The sequence below is a fragment of the Cucurbita pepo genome, chromosome 11 (genome assembly GCF_057944985.1).
Source record: "Cucurbita pepo subsp. pepo isolate OVF chromosome 11, ASM5794498v1, whole genome shotgun sequence".
Classification (NCBI taxonomy): domain Eukaryota; kingdom Viridiplantae; phylum Streptophyta; class Magnoliopsida; order Cucurbitales; family Cucurbitaceae; genus Cucurbita; species Cucurbita pepo.
The window spans coordinates 4,304,465-4,327,989 of record NC_141808.1 but is presented as its reverse complement, the minus strand read 5'-3'; the positions used below and the strand labels follow the sequence as shown (position 1 = coordinate 4,327,989).

The 23,525-nt window shown below is 38.5% G+C and overlaps 3 protein-coding genes across 4 annotated transcripts; all 3 read right to left on the bottom strand.

Moving 5' to 3' along the window:
- Positions 1-1,357: 1,357 nt before the first annotated feature.
- Positions 1,358-10,948, bottom strand: LOC111806052 (conserved oligomeric Golgi complex subunit 1). 2 transcript variants are annotated; one of them, XM_023691397.2, is made up of 7 exons: positions 10,213-10,367; positions 8,528-10,135; positions 7,248-7,442; positions 5,860-6,140; positions 3,741-3,920; positions 3,081-3,258; positions 1,358-1,930 (listed from the first exon to the last, which is right to left on the bottom strand). In XM_023691397.2, the coding sequence occupies exons 1-7, from the start codon at positions 10,225-10,227 to the stop codon at positions 1,757-1,759; spliced, it is 2,631 nt and encodes an 876-aa protein (XP_023547165.2). In that variant the 5' UTR covers positions 10,228-10,367; the 3' UTR covers positions 1,358-1,756. The 2 variants fall into 2 exon arrangements, with proteins under 2 accessions (XP_023547165.2, XP_023547164.2); XM_023691396.2 differs by having other exon boundaries at positions 8,528-10,948.
- Positions 10,949-11,560: 612 nt separating this feature from the next.
- Positions 11,561-15,713, bottom strand: LOC111805654 (glycine--tRNA ligase, mitochondrial 1-like). Its single transcript, XM_023690802.2, has 9 exons — positions 15,059-15,713; positions 14,516-14,898; positions 14,209-14,326; positions 13,393-13,587; positions 13,078-13,302; positions 12,772-12,831; positions 12,609-12,689; positions 12,121-12,526; positions 11,561-11,969 (listed from the first exon to the last, which is right to left on the bottom strand). The coding sequence occupies exons 1-9, from the start codon at positions 15,548-15,550 to the stop codon at positions 11,737-11,739; spliced, it is 2,193 nt and encodes a 730-aa protein (XP_023546570.1). The 5' UTR covers positions 15,551-15,713; the 3' UTR covers positions 11,561-11,736.
- A 1,279-nt stretch (positions 15,714-16,992) lies between these two features.
- LOC111805392 (ethylene receptor 1) lies at positions 16,993-22,539 on the bottom strand. The gene is made up of 7 exons (XM_023690468.2): positions 22,300-22,539; positions 20,125-21,069; positions 19,572-19,940; positions 19,219-19,485; positions 19,015-19,139; positions 18,677-18,874; positions 16,993-17,583 (listed from the first exon to the last, which is right to left on the bottom strand). The coding sequence occupies exons 2-7, from the start codon at positions 21,028-21,030 to the stop codon at positions 17,226-17,228; spliced, it is 2,223 nt and encodes a 740-aa protein (XP_023546236.2). The 5' UTR covers positions 21,031-21,069; positions 22,300-22,539; the 3' UTR covers positions 16,993-17,225.
- Between the last annotated feature and the right edge of the window lie 986 nt (positions 22,540-23,525).

Here is a 23,525-nt window from a genome sequence, read left to right as displayed (position 1 = left end):
GAAGATATAAAAACACAGAAAATATAATAGAATTAAAAATCGATCTGAGTTGAGTGAATATAATAACAAACATATATCCTCAGCTATAGAGTACTTATCAAATATCTAATCAATTATATGATAGTATGCATCACACAGATTTTTATTCCAAGAAATATTAAATCTAAATGGAGAATTTGTTAAATACTTAACAAAATTTAGGAATTAGAATTACCGAAAGAAATTGGTGAACATATTTAATAGGGTGAAACGCCTTGCATAAGTGAGAACGAATTCGAGGGACGAAAGCAAGATAATTTGGAGTTAGATAGAGCTTCAGCGACGGCTATCCAAGTAAGTAACCTTACTATTGGCATGGTTATGTTTGATGTTGACACGTGCCCTGTGGTTCTGCACGTGTCATAAATATTGATATGTATGAATTGTTCATAGATCGATATGCTTACGATATGATATGTGTATGTTATAATATGTGAATTGTATGATAATACTTTGATGTGTTCAATGATATGTTTGAGATAGAATACGAGAAAGATGCACTAAAGGTAATGTAATGATAGGAGTAAGATACGTTCATGAAACATTAAGGTTAGGTTACGTATCAAAGTGCTATGGATATGAGAGATCGATAAAAACGATATGGTCACAATCAATTGATAAAAGAATATGGTTAGGTTCTGAGTAGAAAGAGATAGGATTATGATAGATTGATAGAACGATAGCGTTAGGATACGTTCCTATAATTATATGACTAAGGTATGTTTATGTAACGTTATGACTGTGATAGATATAAAAATGCTAAGGCTTATGATATGATGTGATTGGCATGCAAAACAGCAAACTAGCATAAAATACAACCCCAATGTATGCATGAAAGATATGATAAACGATATGTGAAATGATATAAAAAACGATGTGATATGTACAAAACGGTAGCAAGGTTGTACTAAATGATAATGAAAATGGAAAAAGGTTGGGACCTCATGCATTATTGTATGCGAGCATTAGGGGATACCCTTACCCTTCATGCATTATTGTATGCCCCCTTACCCTTACCCTTCAACGGACGAGGCAGACCATTAACTTAAAAACTAACCATAAACAGAGAATTTACATTATATTTTCTCCAGAAGAATGGAGAAAAGAAAAGAGTAGATTGTTTACCTATACAAATGGCATGAATCCAAACAAATAATGAACCACAGTCCAACCAACAACGCCCTTCACCTTCCAATCCAAACGTAAAAGCCTTGCCTTTGTGAACTGCCAGAGAAAATTTTGCATGTACATACAAATTTCAAAGTATTCCACCCCCCCCCCCCCCCCCCCCCTATATATATTATTCTTTGGTCCCATATATAATTGATCTTTGGCAATTTATGTTCGTCAATGATCGAACAATCTTATCCATATGTGCACTTATTTGTAAGAGAACACTGAAAAATGTAACTCGGAAAATCTTGCTGGAGACTTGGTACCTGTAATTTGCCTCTCACTTCCTAAGTATACTTCTGCCTTCGATTCGCCTCTGTGGATGGTCGATTGCAGTTTGATTCCCTATCACGAAAAAAAAAAAAAAAAAAAAAAAACTCGTCCATAGGCTGTAGAGTCCCAATGCCTCATCCAGATTCTGGAGTTAGTAACCTTCAAAACTTGAATTTGCATGTATCTTCTTTGATGCCCGTGAACGCTCATTTCTTTTTAGTGGTCATTATAACCCGATGTCAATCAAAATTATGTATATCTAGAAGGAACATCAATAATCTGATCTGGAAGCAGCGAAGGAAGAAAGAAGACCTGCAGCTTGTGCAGGTAGAATATCACCAAATGTAGACATCGCAGCTGCTGATCTATCTTTAAATATGCCAACTTGGCCATCGGTCAACATGGACCCAAGTTTTAGGGTGCTCTCTCCAAATCTGCTTCCAACCTGGGAGGCAAATAAGTACAGTTAGAAACATCGGTATTAGATATAATTCTGATTTGTTCTATGTAAAACGAAACAGGTTGATAGCAAGTATACGAACACTCGATTAAATGATAGACTTGGGGGAAAAAAAGATGGAAGAAAATAAGAGGTGAACATCTATGAAGTCACCAGTAATGGAAAGTCCATAACGAGAATACAAACAAAATGGCAACCACAACAAATATATGCAAACTCATGCACAAAAGATAAGAAACCCATATCCAAGGGATTTTACTAACTTGAAGCCCCTTGACATCTCCAGAAAAGGCATAACCTGATTGACAGGCCCAATAAATACCTTGGAGGGGGGGAAGACAAAACTTGAAACTTTAAACACCTCGAAAGTAAGTTTCTTTTTTCTTTTTTCTTTTTTTTTTCTTTTTGAGAAATCAAGCTTTTGTTGAAAGATTACAAAAGGAGGCATAAAAAGAAACATCTCACCAAGCAAAACCACACCCTAACTATACCAAAAAAAAAAAAAAAAAGAACCTCCAGTTTAAAATAACAAGAGCTAAAGGATAATGACAAAAGTTCTTGGAGACCGAGATCCAAGCAGAGGCATTAAGCCTAAGAAGGGACTGCGCCTCCTCTCAAGTTCTCCCACAATCCCTAAATGCTCTATTATTCCTCTCCACGAAATAACCCAAACAACAGCCTGCCATTAAAACTACCATCATGAAAAAGCTGGTGAAGAACCTCCTTCATCCTGGAGGAGAAAGTCCTGATTCTTGGAAGTAGAATGTGGAAGTCATGATAATCAGGGAACTAAATGTTTTATCTGAATATATGAAAACTATATGTCTAAACTTTTTAACAGATCTCAATTCATCGCAGCCGAGGTGAAAAAAGACTGAAGATAACCACAGAACCTTAAATAACTTGAAAGTGGAAGCCATGACCATTAGAGAGTAAATAGATCTGCAAAATATTAACAATATACTTCTAAGTCTATCAATGTTCCATGGTCTATTATTGTCTAACCAATCAATATCAACACTGTTCTGGTATAATAGGGCATGTTCACTAAGTTTTGAGAAAACTTAAGCTTCCCTAAAATATCAGTGTAATAATTGGAACAGTGGCAGCTATCAGAAAAGTAAAACTACATTACCTGCATGAAAGATTTAAATAACGGTGCTGCTACCCCAAAACTGGAGTTATCATTCAAATCTAATTTCTGAGGAAGCTCTCCGTTTGTAAAAGCTTTCCAGGAGTTCCTTGAGGAGATGTCATCTGAAGGTGTTGGAACAGCCGCCTTCATTCCTCCTTTTGAAGACAAGACTGGAGCACTGGATAGACAAGAAGCACATTACACCAAAATAAATCTATATGACAACCAGCAAATCAACATTATGTTTGTAACCTGAATTTTGAAAAAAAACAGAGAAAAAAGAAACTTCAGCAGATTAGGTCAATTATTAGGCTTCCTTTATCATCATGTAAGCAAGGTATTTGTACAATTAGGAAAACACATTGAAATACGTAGAGCATCTAATCCAACACATATTCAATAATAAATGTGGCTCCTGAGGGCATACACTAAATATGTTCTCCATTAGAACAAGGAAAAGGTGATTGACTAACACTGGTTCAAGTTGAATGGGCGTTTTAATTTTCCAGCTTAAGGAAGGAATACCAGAAAAAATTCTTTGAAACATATTTGTCACAAACAAATTCATAAAATTATAATCATGCCCCAACATGTTTTTAACGGTTCTTCAGCTGGAATGTAATTGTAGGACTTATGATAAGAGGTGCAAAGAAGAATTACCTGATGGGAAGATATTTAAAACGAGGAACTGTAAGGCACCTCATGATATTGGACTCTGAATTACTTGGCAATTTCTGAACAGTATCTGTGTAAATCCTATTTAGCTGCACAAACAATCCAAAAAGGACAGCATGTCGAAGATATGTCTGTCTTTCATTTTCCCAGAGATATGGCTCATACCTGAAATGAATTGCAGGAGCTGTTATTCATCTTATCCCAAGAAGTTGCTAGAGATATCACTAGTATATGCATCTTATAAATGTAAAGCAAAAGAACAGCATACCGAAAAAGAACGGCATCCAAACAGATATGGCCAATGAACATGCCTACAGAGAGAATATACCCACCCATACATGAGAATTAAATTGTTACTAGCCACACGTCTTTTTCTCTTTTATTCTTACCTGGATTCTACATAAACGGATGCAGAGATTCTATGTAGGAAAACACCCCATGACACAAAGTATGCGACACAATCCACTTTTTAGCATATTTGGTTGGAAAGAAGCAGGAGAATTTGATATGTATCATATGTATATTATTGATGTAAAGCAGAAACAATAGGTGATAAAATACCATAGAAGCTATCGGCCAATTAGAGAGGGTTGTATCTCTCCCAGAATCATTCCACTATTCCCTCTGCTACTGAAAAAGGAAAACACATCCCGCTCACAAACTAACTTTCATTCAATTTCCTCTTTTACCCTTTCTAGCAATATCATTTACAATAGGAGGTCAAACAGAATCATTCAGGAGAAGCAAAAGGTACGCTTCCCTGCATTCAACCTTTATATATTCCTTTTTCTCTTGAAGGAGAACCCACAGAGAACAGAACCAAGCAAATTTTGAGCACCACTAGGGAAAGGAAAACAGCAAAAGGATTGAAGCAGAGTTTGGAATTCAATTGGTTTTGTTGCCTCCAACGAGAAATCTTAATGTAATTCGTTAGGATTCTGTGCATTGTTCATTTTTCATGAATTATTTTTTCTTTTAAAAGCAAAAAAAAAAAAAAAAAAAAAAAAAAAAAAAAAAAAAAAAAAAAAAGAAGAAGAAGAAGAAGAAGACTGGACCTAGCCCAAATGGTTTGGATTTTGAATGTTGAACGGTTGAAGATATATAGATTTGTTTTCTATACTAGCAATCGAAGGGCCACCCCTACTAATCTGAGAGTACCCGCACCTACCAAAGGGCCTAGACCCAAGAGACATCAAGAGTCCTTATTAAGTTCACTTGAATGTTCGAATACGCGACTTCTACGTAGGTAGTAATCAAAGAAAATGTGTATGTTCCAACAAAATCAATGTAATTGAGATGTTCATCCCGTATAATTGTTGAACTTCTATTGAAAGTTCATCAAAATCAATGTAATTGAGATGTTTATCCAGCATAATGGTGTGGAGTTTGTAATATAGTGTGGACTAAGAAGAGAAAAAGATGAGAAAGATGCAGTATAAAATAAGAAAGCAATAATGTGGAATATCATGATGGAAGTGTAAAATGCAAAAAATAAAAAAAAATAAAAAAAAAAAAAAAGGCAAAAGAAAGAGAATGAGGAGGAAAAAAGCAGGAAAAACAAAGAAGAAGAATAAAGAAAATCATTGCGAGTGAGGCTTGTTGAAAGGAAAGGATGTGAAGAAAAGGAAGGCTTAGAAGGAAAATCAGGAGAAGAGAAGGGCGGAAAGAAATGGAAAAGTATAGGCACTCCGGTGAGGAAGGTGGATCTCAGCAATCTTAATTGAAGAAGTGAAGAAGATGCTGTGAAGTTTCTTCATTCTTTAACATGTATTTCATTGATGGAACTATTTAATACCAAAATTGATAACATAAGTAATGGGTTTTTTTTTTTTCTTCTTTTCTCTGATGAATTAGTTGTACATTGGAAACTCAGAAGATTTCACTCTTTTAAGCAATCAAATAATGAAAATATAAACAACTGTGATTTGCAGCTGATTATTATTATTTTCCTAAAGACAGGCTAGTACGTTCCAACCTCCTTGTTAGCTACTCTGCTTTTCAGAGAAATCCATAAAAGTAAAATGACTTGATCAACTCTAAATTATAATTTGTAACTATTTGCAAGCTTCCAACGACTAAATTAAGGAATAAAAACTAAACTTACGTTTGCCAGTCAATTGGATCAATCCTTTTTGAAAGATGATCTGTTAATGCATTCACACGGTCTCCAATAACTGATTTTTCCTCACTTATATTCTGCTTCCTTCTGAGGGCATACTTTGCCCGCGGGTTTTTGGACAACTCTTCACTCATATTAGAATGAGCCCCACATAAAATATCAGCAGTGAACCTAATATCTAACAGAACCTGTAGTACACCTTTTTCTGACAATTGAGGCCCGCCAACTTCCATAGATGAAATGAAGTCCCCATAGATACCTATAACCTGCAAGGAACTATAATCTATAAGCTGAAATAATATAATTTTCAGTCAAGGACCACGAAACACAGATTTTATCAGTTATGTAAGCCAAAAACAAGTGAAAAACAGAATTTTGTTTAGATGTATAGCAGAAGCCAAAGCTATTTTCATGACAAATGGACAGAGAAAAAAAGACTTCACGCAGGTATATTGTATACTTGCTTATTCTATATTTTCCAATTTTTCCCCCATCTGTTCGTTGTCTCCAGTAAATGATAGCAACCAATTTCATCAATAAATAGATATAAGTGGAGCAGTGTTCTCATTGATATTCGAATACCAAATTGAACATTAATAAACTTTTATATTAAGGTATTGTAAATACAGCATATGTGGGAGGAAGGAATAAGTTTTCATGCACTTCAAATAAATAAACTGATAACAAAATTAACAAATATGCTTGGGCTAATTAAGATATTTTCTTTATTCACTAATTGTGGCATAAGATTATTGCAAGCATAAGTCTTTCTGGGCTGGTTAGTTGAGGAGGATTAATACTGTGGATTTTGTTCAGGGATCTTCATCTTTGATTTCAAAACCTCAAGGTACATGTCACGAAAAGAATGTTTGTTGGAAAGAGGCATGGATCAGTTTCATAGAGATATCTCTTCACTACTAAGGTTGTGGAAGATATTTTGAGAATCTTTTAGATAGTTTGTGTCGATATGGCTCTAATCGAAGTTGTCAGAACATGATTGAGAAGGTACTTTATAATCCCCCTTCAAAATCGAGCCAAGCTTCTCTGACAAGCATCATTCTTAGTTATCATTTGAAACATCTAGTTATAGAGAAAAACAAAATAGGCCAACCTTCAAGGATGAAGAGGGATCATGGGAGGAGGAACGCGATGCTGCTCACTTCACACGTCCCCTTTGAATAATATCTATAAAGCGTTTCCATCATTTTCTGTTGTTTTTTATTCTTAACAACTAGTCTTTTGTTTTGGGTATGCATTACCACCCTCATTTTTGTTCTTCCATTTATCTAAATGAAGATTTGCTTACTATTAAAAATGAAAATCCCAAGATTCTTTTTGCAACAGAGGTTATAATTTCCAATCAAACAAAATACCTTTTCCAGTAGGGTTGTTGCAAATTTTCGAATAACTATCTTCTGAAGAACATGGCCTCCAATTCTGTGAATTTCTTCACATGCACGGAACAGAAAGGAAATTATATAAAGAGAAGGCATTGATGGAAGAGCAATTTTCATATCTGGTTGACCTTCAGCAGTTTGTTCTTGCTTGATTACTGTCTCTTCCCAGCCCTGCCGATTACAAAAAAACTATTACCATATATGTGTAAATTATAAACAACGGAATCAGCAAAAATAGAACTAAAGGAAAACAAAAAACGCTGCAATACTTTGATAAGAATACCAGTAAACGGGTAGGAAAAACCTAAGCTATGCATCAGAATACTACACAAAACTAGAAAAGGATATGATTTCAACAACAATGTCAAGTTAGGTTTAGGGCCTAGGGTCAAGTTAGGTCATGTTCTCTGACTTCTAATTTAAAAGATTATATGGCCTTTTTTCCAAAAGAGGAAAAACAAAAGATATATGCTCCATGCATTTTCAATAAGAACAAATGTGGGTTTTTTTTTTTTTTTTCTTTCATTTTCTTTTGAAGGAATGGATGAAATGGTGGTTTAGATCTTCCCACTTCTTTTGCAGTTGCAGTGAAGTTGGAAGTAGAGGAGAGAGGGTACACGAAGTCTTTTCCTTGGGTTCTTGACTTGGGTGATTGTACCCATAAAAGCAAGGGACCACAAAAAAAATTAATCCTAATTTAGGAATAAGATCAAGCACTTGAAACCACTACTCTTCCTTTTACTTTGTTTTAACTTGAAACCTTAGCCTCCATGTATTTTCATTAAATGGCCAGGATTCCCGCAACCTTTTTTCATTCATCAACAATGAAACTGGATTATAAGTGTTTCAACATGCAATATTTAGTATTTAAATTCACATAAAAATAATCGAAGTAGGTGGAAGAACATCACAGGTCACTTACCAACAACAATCAGGCAGCAATTATCAATAATCAAGAAAAACATAAAAGCCTATCAAAAAGCAATTAAGCTAGTCTCACGAAAAGAAATCAAAGCTACTAAAGGTGAATATGAATAAAGTTTCAGCGTGAAACATGGAAAATATTTACCTAGCTCAATTTTTTTTTATCAATTTCATAGTTAAAACGCCAAATAGTAACAATGGGATTTACTGTAAGTGTTTTAGCTTTGAGGAAAACAGTCATTGCAGGTCCCATTGCATATGTAGTGTGCAGGGTTAGACAAAGAATCAAAAAATGAAAATAATAAAAATAATACAGAGAAAATACCACTTACCCTCAAGGGAGTTGCTGACAGTAGGGCATCATCTTGGACAAGATCTCTAGAGAAAATGGCAGAAAGCTCATTACATAACCATGACATCCACAAGCTATGAGACCTCACAGAAAGATCATGAGTAATCCTATTCAGTTCTTCAAGTTTTGGGTTTGCACTTTCTTTAGTTCTAAGCAACGCAGCTGTGGCTAGTGATGTTTGCCTTCTAGAATCATTTGACATCTGTCTTCCAGGGGAATTAACATGTAGAGGAGAATTGGGAAGACTTTTGGATTGTCGCAGTAATAAAGAATGCTTATCAAACACAGAGGATGATGAGTCATTTACCCAAGATCTTGGTGAACCAAGGATGACACGAACATGCTTCAAGTGATTTTGAAATGCAAATAGAAGCCGACCAATGAAAATTGATCTCTCAACAAGTGGAGCAAGGCTAACAGGCTGACTAGCAGCCCTACTATTTTCCATATTACTACATAGATTATCAATCTCTTTTTCTAGTTCCAACAATATGGTTGACATGCTTTCATAACACTTATTCTGTAAATAAGGTGCTAGGTCTTTTAACCTTATTGATGCCTTCGGAGATTCTATGAAACATAGAAGATCCTTAAGCACATTCTGACAACAGTTTTCAAATGCATCTCTGATTCGACTGACTTCTGGACCAAAATAAGCATTGATACAATTACTAAAATCACTCTCCTCTACAGATGCTTTTGCTCCCAGAGTTGGACAGGCTTTCTTAGCATTAAATTCTATAAACCAAACCCCACCACCTGTAGAGGGTCTATTCATGTACCCATTATTACTTGAAACATCCTCAGGTAGATGAACCGATTCAGAAATATTAACTACGTTAATCATCTCCATGAACCTTGAGTCAATAATAGTTCTCATCCTGCAAGCAAATGCATTTTCAAATATGTCATCCCAGAGGTCTGAGTCATCTTCCAAAACAAGTTCCCTCATTCTACTCCACGGCAACTCGATTTCAGATCCAAAAACACTTCTCAACCAATCCAAACTCCCTTCCAAGACTTCCTTACTTTCCATTGTCTCTCTAATTAATTTCTCAGCAGAAGCAAGGTCCTGGCCACTTCCAATGGCATCGATCAAAAACCATCCATTGATCTGGCTAACGATCTCTCTTCCACATTCTCTTAGCCAACTCGACGTGGTCTTGGAAATGTAATCTTTCTCAAGCATGACCATGACTGACTCTAACGTATCCCTAAATAACTTCCAGAGCCTAACTTCCTCATCCGGATTGGGAATTCCACCAAACAATTGTGATGCAGGTGGAGAACTCAATATAACTTTGTAAAACAATGGCATATCATTCAGAACTTGCAAAAATAACTCACCGACCTGTCCTATACTAACCTGAATTATAGCTAAAACCTCGCAGAACACGGATACAACAATAGAGCAAGTTGCATTGCTCCCGCACGTACCTAATTTTTGAGAAATCCAAGACTTCCTCGAATCGAGAAACAAACTGAGTATTTGCTTCGGCTCAAGCTCATCAATAACGGCGACAGCAGCCAAAGCATCCGCATAAGCTCCAACCCCAAGTCCACGATCGAGCAGTCTTTCACGGCTACGCTGCGAAATCTGAGATTTGAAGCTCTCCACAATCTGCCAATGGTGCTGAAGCAGAGGAAAATTGGAGAGAAACTTACGGTCCGAATCGGCATTGTGGGTCGTCAAAGCTTGCTGCACATGCTTCGCTCGAAGATGACGAACAGCGGCTTCGAGAAACATGGACTCATCGAGGCAACCCCAAATATTCTCAGGAGTATCGACAAGATACTTAACCCGACAAGCAATGGCGTAAAGGGTAACACGAACATGATTATTAGAAGGAAGATGCGTGTGCGAGTCCGAAGATGAAAGAGAACGGATAGAAAGGTGAATGGAAGAGAGATTAGATGAAATTGAATGGGAAGTCGACTTCATGAGAACAATGGAGTCGGCGGAGTCGATCAGATCTCGGTAACGGTTACCGACGAGTTGCCGTAGCTCCTCTTGCTTGGACTGGATCTGCGCACGGGTGGAGGATTCCACCTCCCGAATTTCAGAAATGGGTTTCGTTCGGAACAGAGATTCGGCATCTCGGTAACCTCCTCCTCCTCCTCCTCCTCCTCCTCCTCCTCCTCCTCCTCCGTCAATGGAGGAAGCTGAATGTACTCCCATGGCTGCCCCTTCTGATGTTTTAGGAATTGGTGTGGATCGGATACTACGAAGATGCCAATGTCATGAATCAATCGCAAGGAAATTAGCATCCGGAATGGAATTCGATTAGATTATAGCAACATTTTGTTGATTTTGCTTGAGATTTGGATTCAGCCTTCTTCTATACACCAAATTTTCGCCCATGTCGAACTTCTCTAAAATTTACACAATTGTCTGAAACGAGCCAGCCGTTGGCCTAAACTTTCTCAAATTTACCACTTTGCCCCTGCCTTAATAAAATATTATACCTTTAATATGTTTAAATTTTTAAATTTATATTTAATATGCCTAATCTATTTAAATTTTTTATAAATTATTATTATCTCTTGAATATTACATTAATATGCATTTTGAGCATTAGATACGTGTGATCATACCTCTTTCAATCAATCGTATGATGCTATGATATACGTTCAATCATGATCAATTTGAAATAAAATTCTAATCTCATTCTACTTTTGCTAGTCTTTGTGGCTTTATCAATCCTTAGTTTAGGTGATTTAATCCTTAATCAAACTTCACTCATTTATACTTACTCTTCACTCGTCCATACTTGTTGTTCGTAGATACTTTCGGGGCATAATAATGCCTTACTGAACTATTTCAGGCAAGTATCATACCAACCGAAAACTATTGAGCCTCACCATGGAGAAGTTCTAAGATGCGCTTTATTGAGAACCGATCCATGGGCCATATTTGTAATTAGAACTTCTCGAACACCCATCCAACCAGGCATATGAAAGTTCGTCAACTCGTGATCCTTGGCAAGTCATATATGCATACCATGCCCAATGGTGACACTAAAATTTCTTCTTTTTGGAGAAAAACAACCTTCAAGTATTATCCATAGTAATTACTTTTATAGACAAAGAGAAGGATCTTGAAATCAACTACAAAATGCATCCAATGCTGTTTCCTTTCAAATGCACACTAAAAATAACTCAGACTGGAGAACCTGCTAAAAGTTAAACTCAATCTTCTGCAGATGCAGAGACGTGATGTGGGAATGTAGACCATACATCTTCCCATGTTCTAAAACCATCCGTTACATCTTTCACGACCGATGCTGCCTCTTCCACGCCCACACGAATTTGGTCTTTGCTATCCCTCTCTCGAATTGTCACCGAAGATGCTGAATCGACAGTGATTGCAAAAGGAACGCCAAGCTCATCGGTTCGTGCATATCGTTTTCCTATTGATGTACCTGTTAACATTTTTTAACGAAGAACATATAATCACTTCAATGTAGAAGAAGAGAAGTCAGATAAAGATCATGATTTTAAACCAAACAGAGAAGTTACAAACACACACACAAAGATGAACAACAAAACGAAGATGAAAGTTCGTTCAAGTACCTGTGATGTCAATTTTATGGGAAATACCAGCAACAGTTAATGACTTTGAAATAACTTTAGCAACCTGCTCGTACTGTTGATTCTGAACAAGTGGGAAAACTGTGCACTTGATAGGTGCCACTAGAGGTGGAAATCTAAATACATTTAAATGTTCATCTCCTGCTTTGCTTGGTCGCATGTAGTAAGAGTGTTCAAAGAGGCAATAGATAATCCGACCAATACCAAAAGAGGGCTCAATCACAGATGGTGTGAAAACCCTCTGATGCTCCTTCTTTTTCTCCTTGGAAATTGCAACCATACTCTTCTTGATCAACACGTTTTTCGCCAGAGTGCAGACATAGAACTCCACCTCTCCATTGGATTCTAGAGTTGCCTTCATCTCTAAGGCTTCTTTCTCCTTCATTGCCTAAAACATATTGCAATGCGTCGGGTTTTCGAAAAATTTACAGATGCTGTAAATACCCAGCAGAAAAAATTCCATAATTTACCTCCAAAGCTTCGACCACGTTCTTTTGACTTCCCTTGAAAGCGAGGCCGAGTTCTTTCTTAACAGGAGCAATGACCAATTTCTGTAATTTAATTTCATGAGTGAAGCATTGAACAAACTTTGTCATGAAGGTAGTTGCAGATCTCTATAAGAATGAGCAGTACCTCAACTTCTCTTGGTTCAGCAAATTTCTCATGTGCTACAAGTGGAACACCACTTTTTTCCTATTAAAAGGAGAGGAAAAGGAACAAATATGAGTCTATTTTACATGCAACTTGAAATTATAGACACTATCTTAATGGTAGAACTGTTAAAAGACACTTCTATCTTACAAATCCTATCGAACAATAAGACAGTTTAAATGAGCTCAATGAAAACTAAACTAGTAATGGAATTTCTGCCATAAAATTAAAGACACCGTATTGAATTACAATTATTTGGAAAACATAAGGTTTCGGCTGAGTTCGTACAGTGTGAGCATGTAAATCATATGCAGATCTATCAGCAATACCAACACATTCAATCCAACCATAAGAACATTCAATCTCGGCGTCCCAACAGTCAGCTGCATAATGAGCCATTTCATTTGCAAGGTGCTGACGAAAACGCAAACGGTTTTTGTCTATGCCAAGGCGAGTTAGGAAAAGATATACTCTCCCAATGAAGTAGCCAAGAGTTTCATTATTTACAGTTCCCTGCATCATGATATAAGAAATCAGCTTAGTAAAAAGGTACAGGAGACATGGTGGTGAAATAAAGGAGGCAGAGAAAATCAATACACAAACCTTAGAAACAGCTTCACCCAATGGAATTTTCCTTGCAGAATTACCAGACATTTGGTCTTCTCTTGGAAACATTAAAAACTCCAAATTGGCAACATCAGCAAATTTTGGATGAGATTTGTCTTCTGGATCAACAAAGTGCTCAATCTCTGCTAGTGTGAATTCACGAACTCTAAGCAGCCCTTGTCGAGGAGATATCTGTAGTAAGACAAATGGGCTGGGAATTGAACTTACACACCAAAGGCTATAACACAGGTAAACCTAGGACAAGGGCCAGCAAGAAGAACCATTTTGTCACAAGCCCACCGCTAGCAGATATTGTCCGCTTTGACCCTCGACTTCACGGTTTTAAAACACGTCTTCTAAGGAGAGGTTTTCACACCCTTATAAGGAATGTTTCGTTCCCCTCTCCAACCGATGTGGGATCTCACAATCCACACCCATTGGGGCCCAGCGCCCTTGTTAGCACACCTCCCGGTGACTGGTTCTGATACCAATTGTACCAGCCCAAGCCCACCGCTAGCAGATGTTGTCCGCTTTGACCCTCGACCTCACGGTTTTAAAACGCGTCTTCTAAGGAGAGGTTTTCACACCCTTATAAGGAATGTTTTGTTCTCCCCTCCAACCAATATGCAATCTCACACATTTGAAAGCAACAATTGCAAGAACCGCTAAATAGGAGACATGGTAATGTAAGACAAAGTGAAACACAGGTCATCCTTGTAACACTACTGTCTCATCCATAGCTTATAAACATAATTAAGAAGCTCAAAAACAAGTGGCTAACCATCTTGCAATTTAAGAAAAATAGTATATAACCTCATTTCTAAAAGCCTGCCCAATTTGTGCTGCAGCAAAGGGTAGTTTGTTTCCATTGTAATAATACAAATCTTTGAAATTGACGAATATGCCTTGAGCTGTTTCAGGGCGCATGTATCTGCAGCATTTACATATTTACACATCTAAATTAGCATTGACCGAGAGTCAACCATTTTCTCCTGTGTAAAATATGAGAACTAAATGGCAAAAAGTCACAAGTTGAATAGAAAATTGTTACAATATACTGATTCGAAAATGAAGTAAATCAAAATGAAAGCGCTTAAATTTGGATCGATCGAATACTCACCCAGGGAGCAAGCCAGATGGGCCAATTGAGGTTTGAAACATTAAGTTAAATGGGTAAGGATCGGATAGTGGATTCTTAGTATCTGGAGCTGTAATACCATATTCCTTAATTTTAGCACCCAGTTCATCAGCAGAAAGATCGTCCAAGACGGCGAGAATATGCTTTAATTCCGCTGCCTTCTCAGAGGATATGCTAAGATCTTTCTGAAGTTTTTCATTACAGAAATCCTTAAGCAAGTGATCTGCCCTGTAGCAGGTCCCAGTTTTCTCATCCTTGACCATAAGATCCGTGAACTTATCCACGTGACCAGACGCTTTCAGGACTACTTCTGGTGTAACGCAAGGGCAATCAACTTCCAACATATTTTCCTCAAGAACAAAATGCTGCCAAAGAGTACAAAAAGAGAGACCATAATTGAATTGAACAGATTTTCATGTATACAGTAAGAGATGACGAATCCACTTTCGAATCTCACTGGCAACAAAACTTGGGAACAATTCTGAATCGAGAAACTCAAAGAAAAAGATAATTCAATTAGCAAACCTGACGCCAAAAGGCAAGAACATTGGACTTGACTGCGCAACCGGGAGGGCCATAATCGTACAATCCAGCAACCCCACGGTAAATCTTGAAGGACGGAATGTAAAACAAACGCCTCTCAAGAGTGTTACCCACAGCTTGCCGGAACGACTCCCTGTTCAAGGCGCCATCGCCGCCGCCAGCCCCACTAACAACCGCCTGTAACTGCTTCTCAATTGAAGCCTTCTCAATCTTCAATCCATTCAAAGCTTCAATAGCGGCATCAATCTCAGCCTTGGCAGCACCGGCAGCCTTGAGGGCCCGAACAGCATCGCCTTGAGCTTCAACAGCCAATTGCTTTAGAGAAAGGGCATTTCTGAGCGATCGCTCGGAAGAATCCATTGAAAAAAGACGTGGGAAATTACGGAATTGAAAGGAAAAGGCGTTTCTGAGAGGAGAAGTGAAATGGTGAGGAAGAGGATTCGTTGAGGATAGAAGAGATGATAGAAGGCGCATAGGAAATATGAAATGGGAATAGGGTTTATGAGGGTGGGGCCATGGTTTCGAATATGGTTCGTCCCTACAAAGACACCCCACCAAAATATCTGGATATGGAAATGGAATCCACACAAGATCTTCTTCTTCTTCTAATTACTAGGGTTTATCAGTCGCAGAAAAAAAAAAATCTAACGGTTGGAAGATGACATGAATGGTTGCAGCTGAGGAAGAATAAACGGAACTGAAAGGATAAACCGAACCGGTTATTGAACCAACAAAATCCTAACGAATCCTTTTATCCAAAGAAAAAAAGATAATAATAATAAATAAATAAATATAAATGCTAGATATGTCTCTTTAATAGGCGTATACCCTAATGTGAATCGAGGGATCTTCGGCTCTGAAAGCTTCGAGATACCCTAATGTGAATTGAGGGATCTTCGGCTCTGAAAGCTTCGAGATACCCTAATGTGAATTGAGGGATCTTCGGCTCTGAAAGCTTCGAGATGGCCTGAGAACTAGTTTCGCTTATGCACCAATAATTGAATATTAAGGGGACAGTCATTCAAACAGTTTGGGTTAACGGTAGGTTCCTGTTTGAGAGATCTTCAACTCTGAAAACTCCGAGATGGCCTAAAAACTAGTTTCGCTTATGCACCAATAATTGAATATTAAGGGGACAGTCAGTCAAACGGTTTGGGTTGACGGTAGGTTCCTATTTGAGGGATCTTCAGCTCTGAAAGCTTCGAGATGGCCTGAAAACTAGTTTCGCTTATGCACCAATAATTGAATATTAAGGGGACAGTCATTCAAACGATTTGGGTTAACGGTAGGTTCCTGTTTGAGGGATCTTCAGCTCTGAAAATTCCGAGATAGCCCGAAAACTAGTTTCACTTATGCAACAATAATTGAATATTAAAGGGACAGTCAGTCAAATTGTCAAACAGTTTGAGTTAACGGTAGGTTCTGTTTGCATGCTCCCTCATAGTCCATTACCTGACCTAAACTTTACCATCACACGAGGATCTCTATGTACTTGTCCGGTCCAGGACAAGATCTTTTGGATATGCATAAGAGTGAGAGCAGCTCAAGTCCTGGACGATCTTTTGGATATGCGTAAGAGTGAGAGCAGCACAGTCCAAGACAAGATCTAGATATGCGTCAGAGTTAGAGCAGCTCAGTCCTAGACAAGATCTTCAGCTCAATCCTAGACAAGATCTAGCTCAGTCCTAGACAAGATCTTCTAGACAAGATCTAGCTCAGTCCTAGACAAGATCTTCTGAATATGCGTAAGAGTGAGAGCAGCTCAAACAAAGTAGAGTTTGGTCTGAATTTAGGATGACTTATATCCTGAGTAGAGAATCTCGTTTTTATTTGTTAGCTAGGTCGGGAAGGAAATTATATTCTTCTTCTCTACCCTCGATACGAACGAAAAAACCGAAATGAATGAGAGAGAGAGATGAACTCAAGAAAATATAAAACATTCTCTATTAAAAAGAAAAAGTAGCAAAGCAACAGGATGACATCTAACTTGTTACAAGGAACTCCTCAAAATGTTTATACACATCTGTGCCTTGTTCCTTTTGGGTATGTAGTGCAAGTGGCAGATCAGGTTTTGATAGCAACCTGGGATATGCCTTGTATGTACACAACACAACAGACTGCTAGATATCTTCCTCTATACCCTGCTCCTTCAACACGTCTCAAATAGAACCCGACGCTCTATAAGTTCCGACAATACACTCCTCATTTTATCAATTGAAACGGGTTTTAGTACTAGCCCGTCCATGCCGGCTCTAAGGCAGCTCTCTTTTGTTACTTTGTCCGAGTTCCCAGTGAGTACTACCATGAACGGCCTTTCGTGGCATTTCATAAACTTTTCGCGCATGCGAAATGCTAGTTCGTAACCATCGACACCAGAAGTGCAGATATCCATGAAAATCACCTTGTGTTCTTGGGAGACGACGCGTAAGAACTCCTCGATTGACCCTGCTGTTGTTACCTCGCATCCGAGATGTACAAGAAGTCCTTTAGTCACCGATCGACTAACTCTGTGACAGGAAATACAGCACGTGTTAGAACTTGGAAAGCGATTCCAACAAATTTAGCATGGTTTCCAAACTAGAAAAGTTTAAATCATGGGAAACACAGATTATAGAAGACTCAGAGATCCGAGTCTTATCCGATCATTATTTGTATCAAACACAATGTCATAAGTTCAATATATGTTGTATTTCAGGAATTATCAAAATTTGGATCAGTAATAGTCCAAGCTCACCGCTAGAAAATATTGTCCTCTTTAGGCTTACCCTTAAGGTTCTAAAACACGTCTATTAGGGAGAGGTTTCCATACCCTTATAAGGAATGTTTCGTTCCCCTCTCCAACCGATGTGGGATCTCACAATCCACCCCCTTGGAAGCCCAGCGTCCTCGCTGGCACACTGCCCGGTGTCTGACTCTAATACCATTTGTAATAGCCCAAACCCACCCCTAACAGATATTGTCCTCTTTAGGCTTTCCCTTTTGGGTTTTCCCCTCAAGGTTTTAAAACGTGTCTATTAGGGAGAGGTTTCCACACCCTTATAAGAAATGTTTCGTTCCCCTCTCCAAGCGATGTGGGATCTCACAATCCACCTCTTTAGGAGCCCAACGTCCTCGCCGGCGCACCACCCGGTGTCTAGCTCTGATACCATTTGTAACAACCCAAACCCACCACTAACAGATATTGTCCTCTTTAGGCTTTCCCTTCCGGGTTTCCCTTCGAGGTTTTAAAAACGCGTCTGTTAAGGAGAAGTTTTCACACCCTTATAAGGAATGTTTCGTTCCCCTCTCCAACCAATGTGGAATCTCAAAAGAATCTAAAGCGACTCAACTCGAAGATTCTTCGTCGAATCTTTGGGATAGTGGCTGAAGAACATAAAATGTTTTTACAGAGTTGTGTATAAAAGAATAATAGGAAAACAGCTTATTCCAAACAAATTTGAGCAGCTTCTTTACCACAAAGCCATCTCGTAAAGAAATACGAATTCTTCACGTATTGATTAATTTCCTTTTCGACTAACCTACGTCTACTCGTTCAAAAGGACGAGAACATTACGAGCAAACATATTTACGCATAAACAAAGACGGAAAAATGTTACTTACCCATTTTCTTCCATAACAAGGACTTTGAGTCCAGGAAAACTTGGTTGAACGTTGTTTTCATGAATTTTTGATGTAAAGGGAAGCTTTGAATCATTTGATTGATCAGCAATTCCAAGTTTTACAATGAAAGTGGCTAAACATCCCTTTCCCAGACCTTCACTTTCAAGCCATATATGTCCTTCCATAAGGTTCACAAACCTAGTTACATAGCACATAAGGAAAGGGATATGAGGATCGTATATTCATCGTGTGCGAGCGTGTGCGTAAAACAAGGCTTATAATCAATAAGGGATAATTCGAGATCAATAAGAGAAAAAACCCGCTATAAAAATTGGTACCTTTTACAAATTGCAAGCCCAAGACCACTGCCAGCAGAGTTTCGTGTTGCCACGGTAGTTTGTGCAAATTTCGTGAACAACTTCGGAATATCTTGAGAACTAATTCCAGATCCAGTATCTTTTACCTATATACCCAGAAAAAAGTTTGAATATCTTTTCTATATAATGATATTAGAAGGCTTTCTAAGTGCCGAATAAACGAACCTGTACACGTAAATAAAACTGACTATCGCTTGGCGCAGGGTGAAAATCTGGAAGTCGTAATTCTCTGAAGGTTTCGGATTTTGCAACAATGGCTGTGATTGTAATGCTACCTTCTTTTGAAAATTTCACGGCGTTACCCACGACATTAAGAATGGTTTGCATGAGACGTTTCTCATCACCAACGGCGAATACTGGCAAATCAGGACCCAAATGTAAGGTCAACGACAACTTTTTTACTAGTGCGACGGGCTTGATCAAGTTATGTACCTGAAACAATAAGGGTTGATTTTACATTATCAGATAGGTAATAGTTATTTGCAACACAGTAAATTATATAACACTGCTTGCCAGACCTCTTTGAGAACGGCGTGAAGATTAAACGTGCCAATGTCCAGTTGTAGACTACCGTCTTCGAGCCTTGAAAGATCCAGAACATCATTTATCAGAGTTGCTAAAAGATTGCTGCTTTTTAAGATTGTTTCAACCATTAGGCGTTGCTCGGGTGTAAGTTCAGTCTCTTGCAGTAATGAAGAGAGAGCAATAATCGCGTGCATCGGAGTTCTCATCTCATGGTTCATGACAGCCAAGAAATCGTTCCGGGCGCGTATTGCTGTTTCAGCTTCTCTCCTAGCTAGATCAAGGGCAACGTTCTGCTCCATTAAAAGATCCCTAGCCCTCATCGACTCTTCTAAGATTGCAGCATGAGAAAGAGCAACTGCTACCTGATTCGAAATGTACATACATGGATTAATGGTCAGAAGAGGTTTATCAGGCCACCAAAAATCGAATATCGAAATTCTAGACAAACGTGCTGCATTTAACTTCTTATAAGATTACACGGAGGAATCGTATTTGAATAAAGAAAAACCATGCTAACGAGTTAAAGATAAACAAGTTCATGAATACCTGATCGGCAACAACTTCAACCAGCTCCAACTCATGAACGCGCCATTGTCTAGCACTATCTGATGGAAGCATCAAAACCATGAGCGCATATCGCTTAGTTGAAAGCTCGGGCCAATCATTTATTTGAAAATTAGAAAGATGCAATAGAGGGACACGAACAGCAACAACCTCTCCAGGCACGTATCTCCCAGCAAGAGGTCGTAGTCTAGCCACAGGGCAATTCGGGGATATTTTTACTGCATGGTTACTACGAAAAACTTGATTGATCACAGGGAGATTCATGGGGACAGTATATCCAACTGGATTCTGCTGATGAAGAGTATACGATAGTTGAAGTTCCAATCCCGTACGAGTTGGCATCCAAAGTGCACACTCTTCCAAAGCCAAAGTTCTTCCCAGCTCAACGAGAGTGGTTTTCAGTATCGTATGTCGATCAAGAGTACTCCTAATTTCATGAGTAAGCATCCTTACATGTCGGCCCGTTTCTTCTTGCGTACGAATGAGTCCCATTTCCCTATCCAATTCAGCAGCCTTGTTCTTCAAAAACAGCTCTCTAGTTTTGACACTTAATAAATCTGGTATAATATGTACAAGCATAAGGGCAGTTGCACACGATACCACAGCGGTTAAAACCTTCGCAGTCGTCATTACTACTGCTACAGTTCTTGAATGCATCGTAAAAGTCCATAAGTTTATAAGATGTGTTGCCCCACAAAGAACAATAAAAGCACCAAACTGAACAAGAACCCATCTGTAAGGAAACACTGCAGATTTCTTCACAAAGTAGATGAGCTCCAAGGGGATCGAGAAATACGCAAGCGCAATGAAGAAATCAGATATATACTGATATTTCATCAACAGCTCATCAGCAGGCCATTGTGGCTCGATGCAGTAACAACCCTCCATGGCGACCACACCTCGCTCGCCTACGACTTACCTGTTTATCTGGTTCACAAAAACAAAAGCATTTATACAAATGAACAAGCCAAATCAAAGATACACGTTCATATAGCGGATCAGTTGTCGATTTCAACAACCTATACAGACCCAGACAAAACCAAAGAACCACGAACACTTCGGTAACGTGTTCATGTCTATAATGGCCCAGACCCACTACTAGCAGATATTGTCCCCTTTGGGTTTCCCTTTCGGGCTTCCCCTCAAGGTTTTTAAAACACGTCTGTTATGGAGAGGTTTCCACACCCTTATAAAGGGTGTTTCGTTCTTCTCCCCAACCGATGTGGGATCTCACAATCCACCCCCTTTCACAGCCCAGCGTCCTCGCTGGCACTCGTTCCTTTCTCCAATCGATGTGGGACCCCCACCAAATCCACCCCACACTGCTTCGTGTCTATCCCCCTTCGGGGAACAGGCTCCTCGCTGGCACATCGCCCAATATCTAACTCTGATACCATTTGTAACGGCCCAGGCCCACCGCTAGCAGATATTATCCTCTTATTTGGGCTTTCCCTTTCGGGCTTTCCCTCAACGTTTTTAAAACGCGTCTACTAGGGAGAGGTTTCCATACCCTTATAAAGGGTGTTTCGTTCTCCTCCCCAACCAAGGTGGTATCTCACAGGTCCAACCTCCTTAGAAGAAAACCTTCCCAATGGAACTATCAACACCACCTCACCCCTAAAGAACATACGAATCAGATAATACATCGAACAGGGGCATTCTACTTCTGTTTCTAAACTAAAGTTCATCTTCAAAATCAACCAACAAGCCCTTTTAATGTTTGCATAAATCTTCTAGACGAAATCCTCTGTTCTTCATTATAGGGCTGGGAATACAACAGCCATAGTTGATATCATAATTTCATAACCACAACAGACACCAGATCCACCATATTTGCAAAAGAAAATAAACTCATTCCACATCAAGGAAATCTCAACCTAAAAAAGCTCAAGAACATACTCAACCATTCAACCGATTGAAGGATCGCAAGCACCCAAAACCCAGATGAAATAACAACGCACCCAGCTTGAGATCAAAACACACACACACACACACACACACACACACACACATTCGCAGCACCCATTTCATCAGCAAACGATTCGAACTAAGAACACTTCAAAAACCTAACCCCCAAAACAGCTTCTGGGTTAACACCAGAAATCAAAACAAGAATGATCAATCAATCAATCGATCAATAATCAATCAATCAATTACCTGGATTCTTCTGCGCATTTGAGGTAAACAAAGAAACACCCACAAGGCAGCATCAGTGGTTCTTCTCGTTTACGCCCACGAATCTTCTCTGTTCCACCATTTCTCTCTCAAATTTCACAGACCCAGAAAGGCATTTAGAGTCCAAATCCAATGTCTCTGGGGATTTTCAATTAAATTTCAGCTCTCTCTCTCTCTCTAACTTTTCTCTCTAACTTCTTATGGGTGGGGTGGGGTTTGGGGAGTTGTAAGACAAGCAAACGGAAAGTGGGGCAATTGAGAAGGAAACCATTTAAGTCAACGTCGGTTCTCTCTCTCTCTCTCGCAATCCATTTCCTTCCCCTTTTATCCACGTCCTTCATCGCTAACCCATTTCTCCCTCTACACATTATTTTATTCATGTTCTTTTTTGGAAAATTAATTAATTAATTCATTTAATTAATCTATTAATACTCAGATTCATGCACCATCCTAATACCCCTAATTAATTAATTAGTGTTTAAGAGAATCGATGGGGATGGATTAGGACCCCATTTTTATGTACTTTTTTTCCCCGTGGGGCCTCAAATTTAATTAATCAATAACGAATTTAGTGATAAACAATCAAAATTCCCCTTTTAAGTAGTGATGGATAGAACACAAATTTCCCCAAATTCACCTCTTTTCCGTTTAGGGTTTGCAATTTCAATTTCATTTTAAATTATTATAAAAATATTTTAAAATATATGTTTTAATTAGTTGAATTATGTCTAAATTATTGGTTATATATTTGTTATTTATCTAATAAAAATAACACGTGTTATTTGAAGCGTTGTGAAAGTATTTCGATTAAGTTATAAATTTAGTTCTTAATTTTAAAATTATGAATTGACTGCACTCAAAATTGAAAGTTATGTTCACACGGCCCACTTTTATTATGCGCGACTTGGACACCCATAACCTGACTTGAAGTCGCTCCTCAACCCAAAATCACGACCCATGCGCGCTCTAGCCCTATATGCGTGTGATGGGTGCCCTTCCACTGGCTCATTCGGCTTGGCTTCGTTCTGACTCCAGTAGCTGGACTGCAATCCTTCGACTTAGGTTAAACATCTTTATACTGACTTTCATGTTTTTTACCCCCTCGGAATTGAATTTAACCTTATCAAAAGGATTTAAGGTCGATTTAATGCTATTTTCTCGATGATCTCACTATAAATAAATTTATATTTATATTTAATGGCTATGAG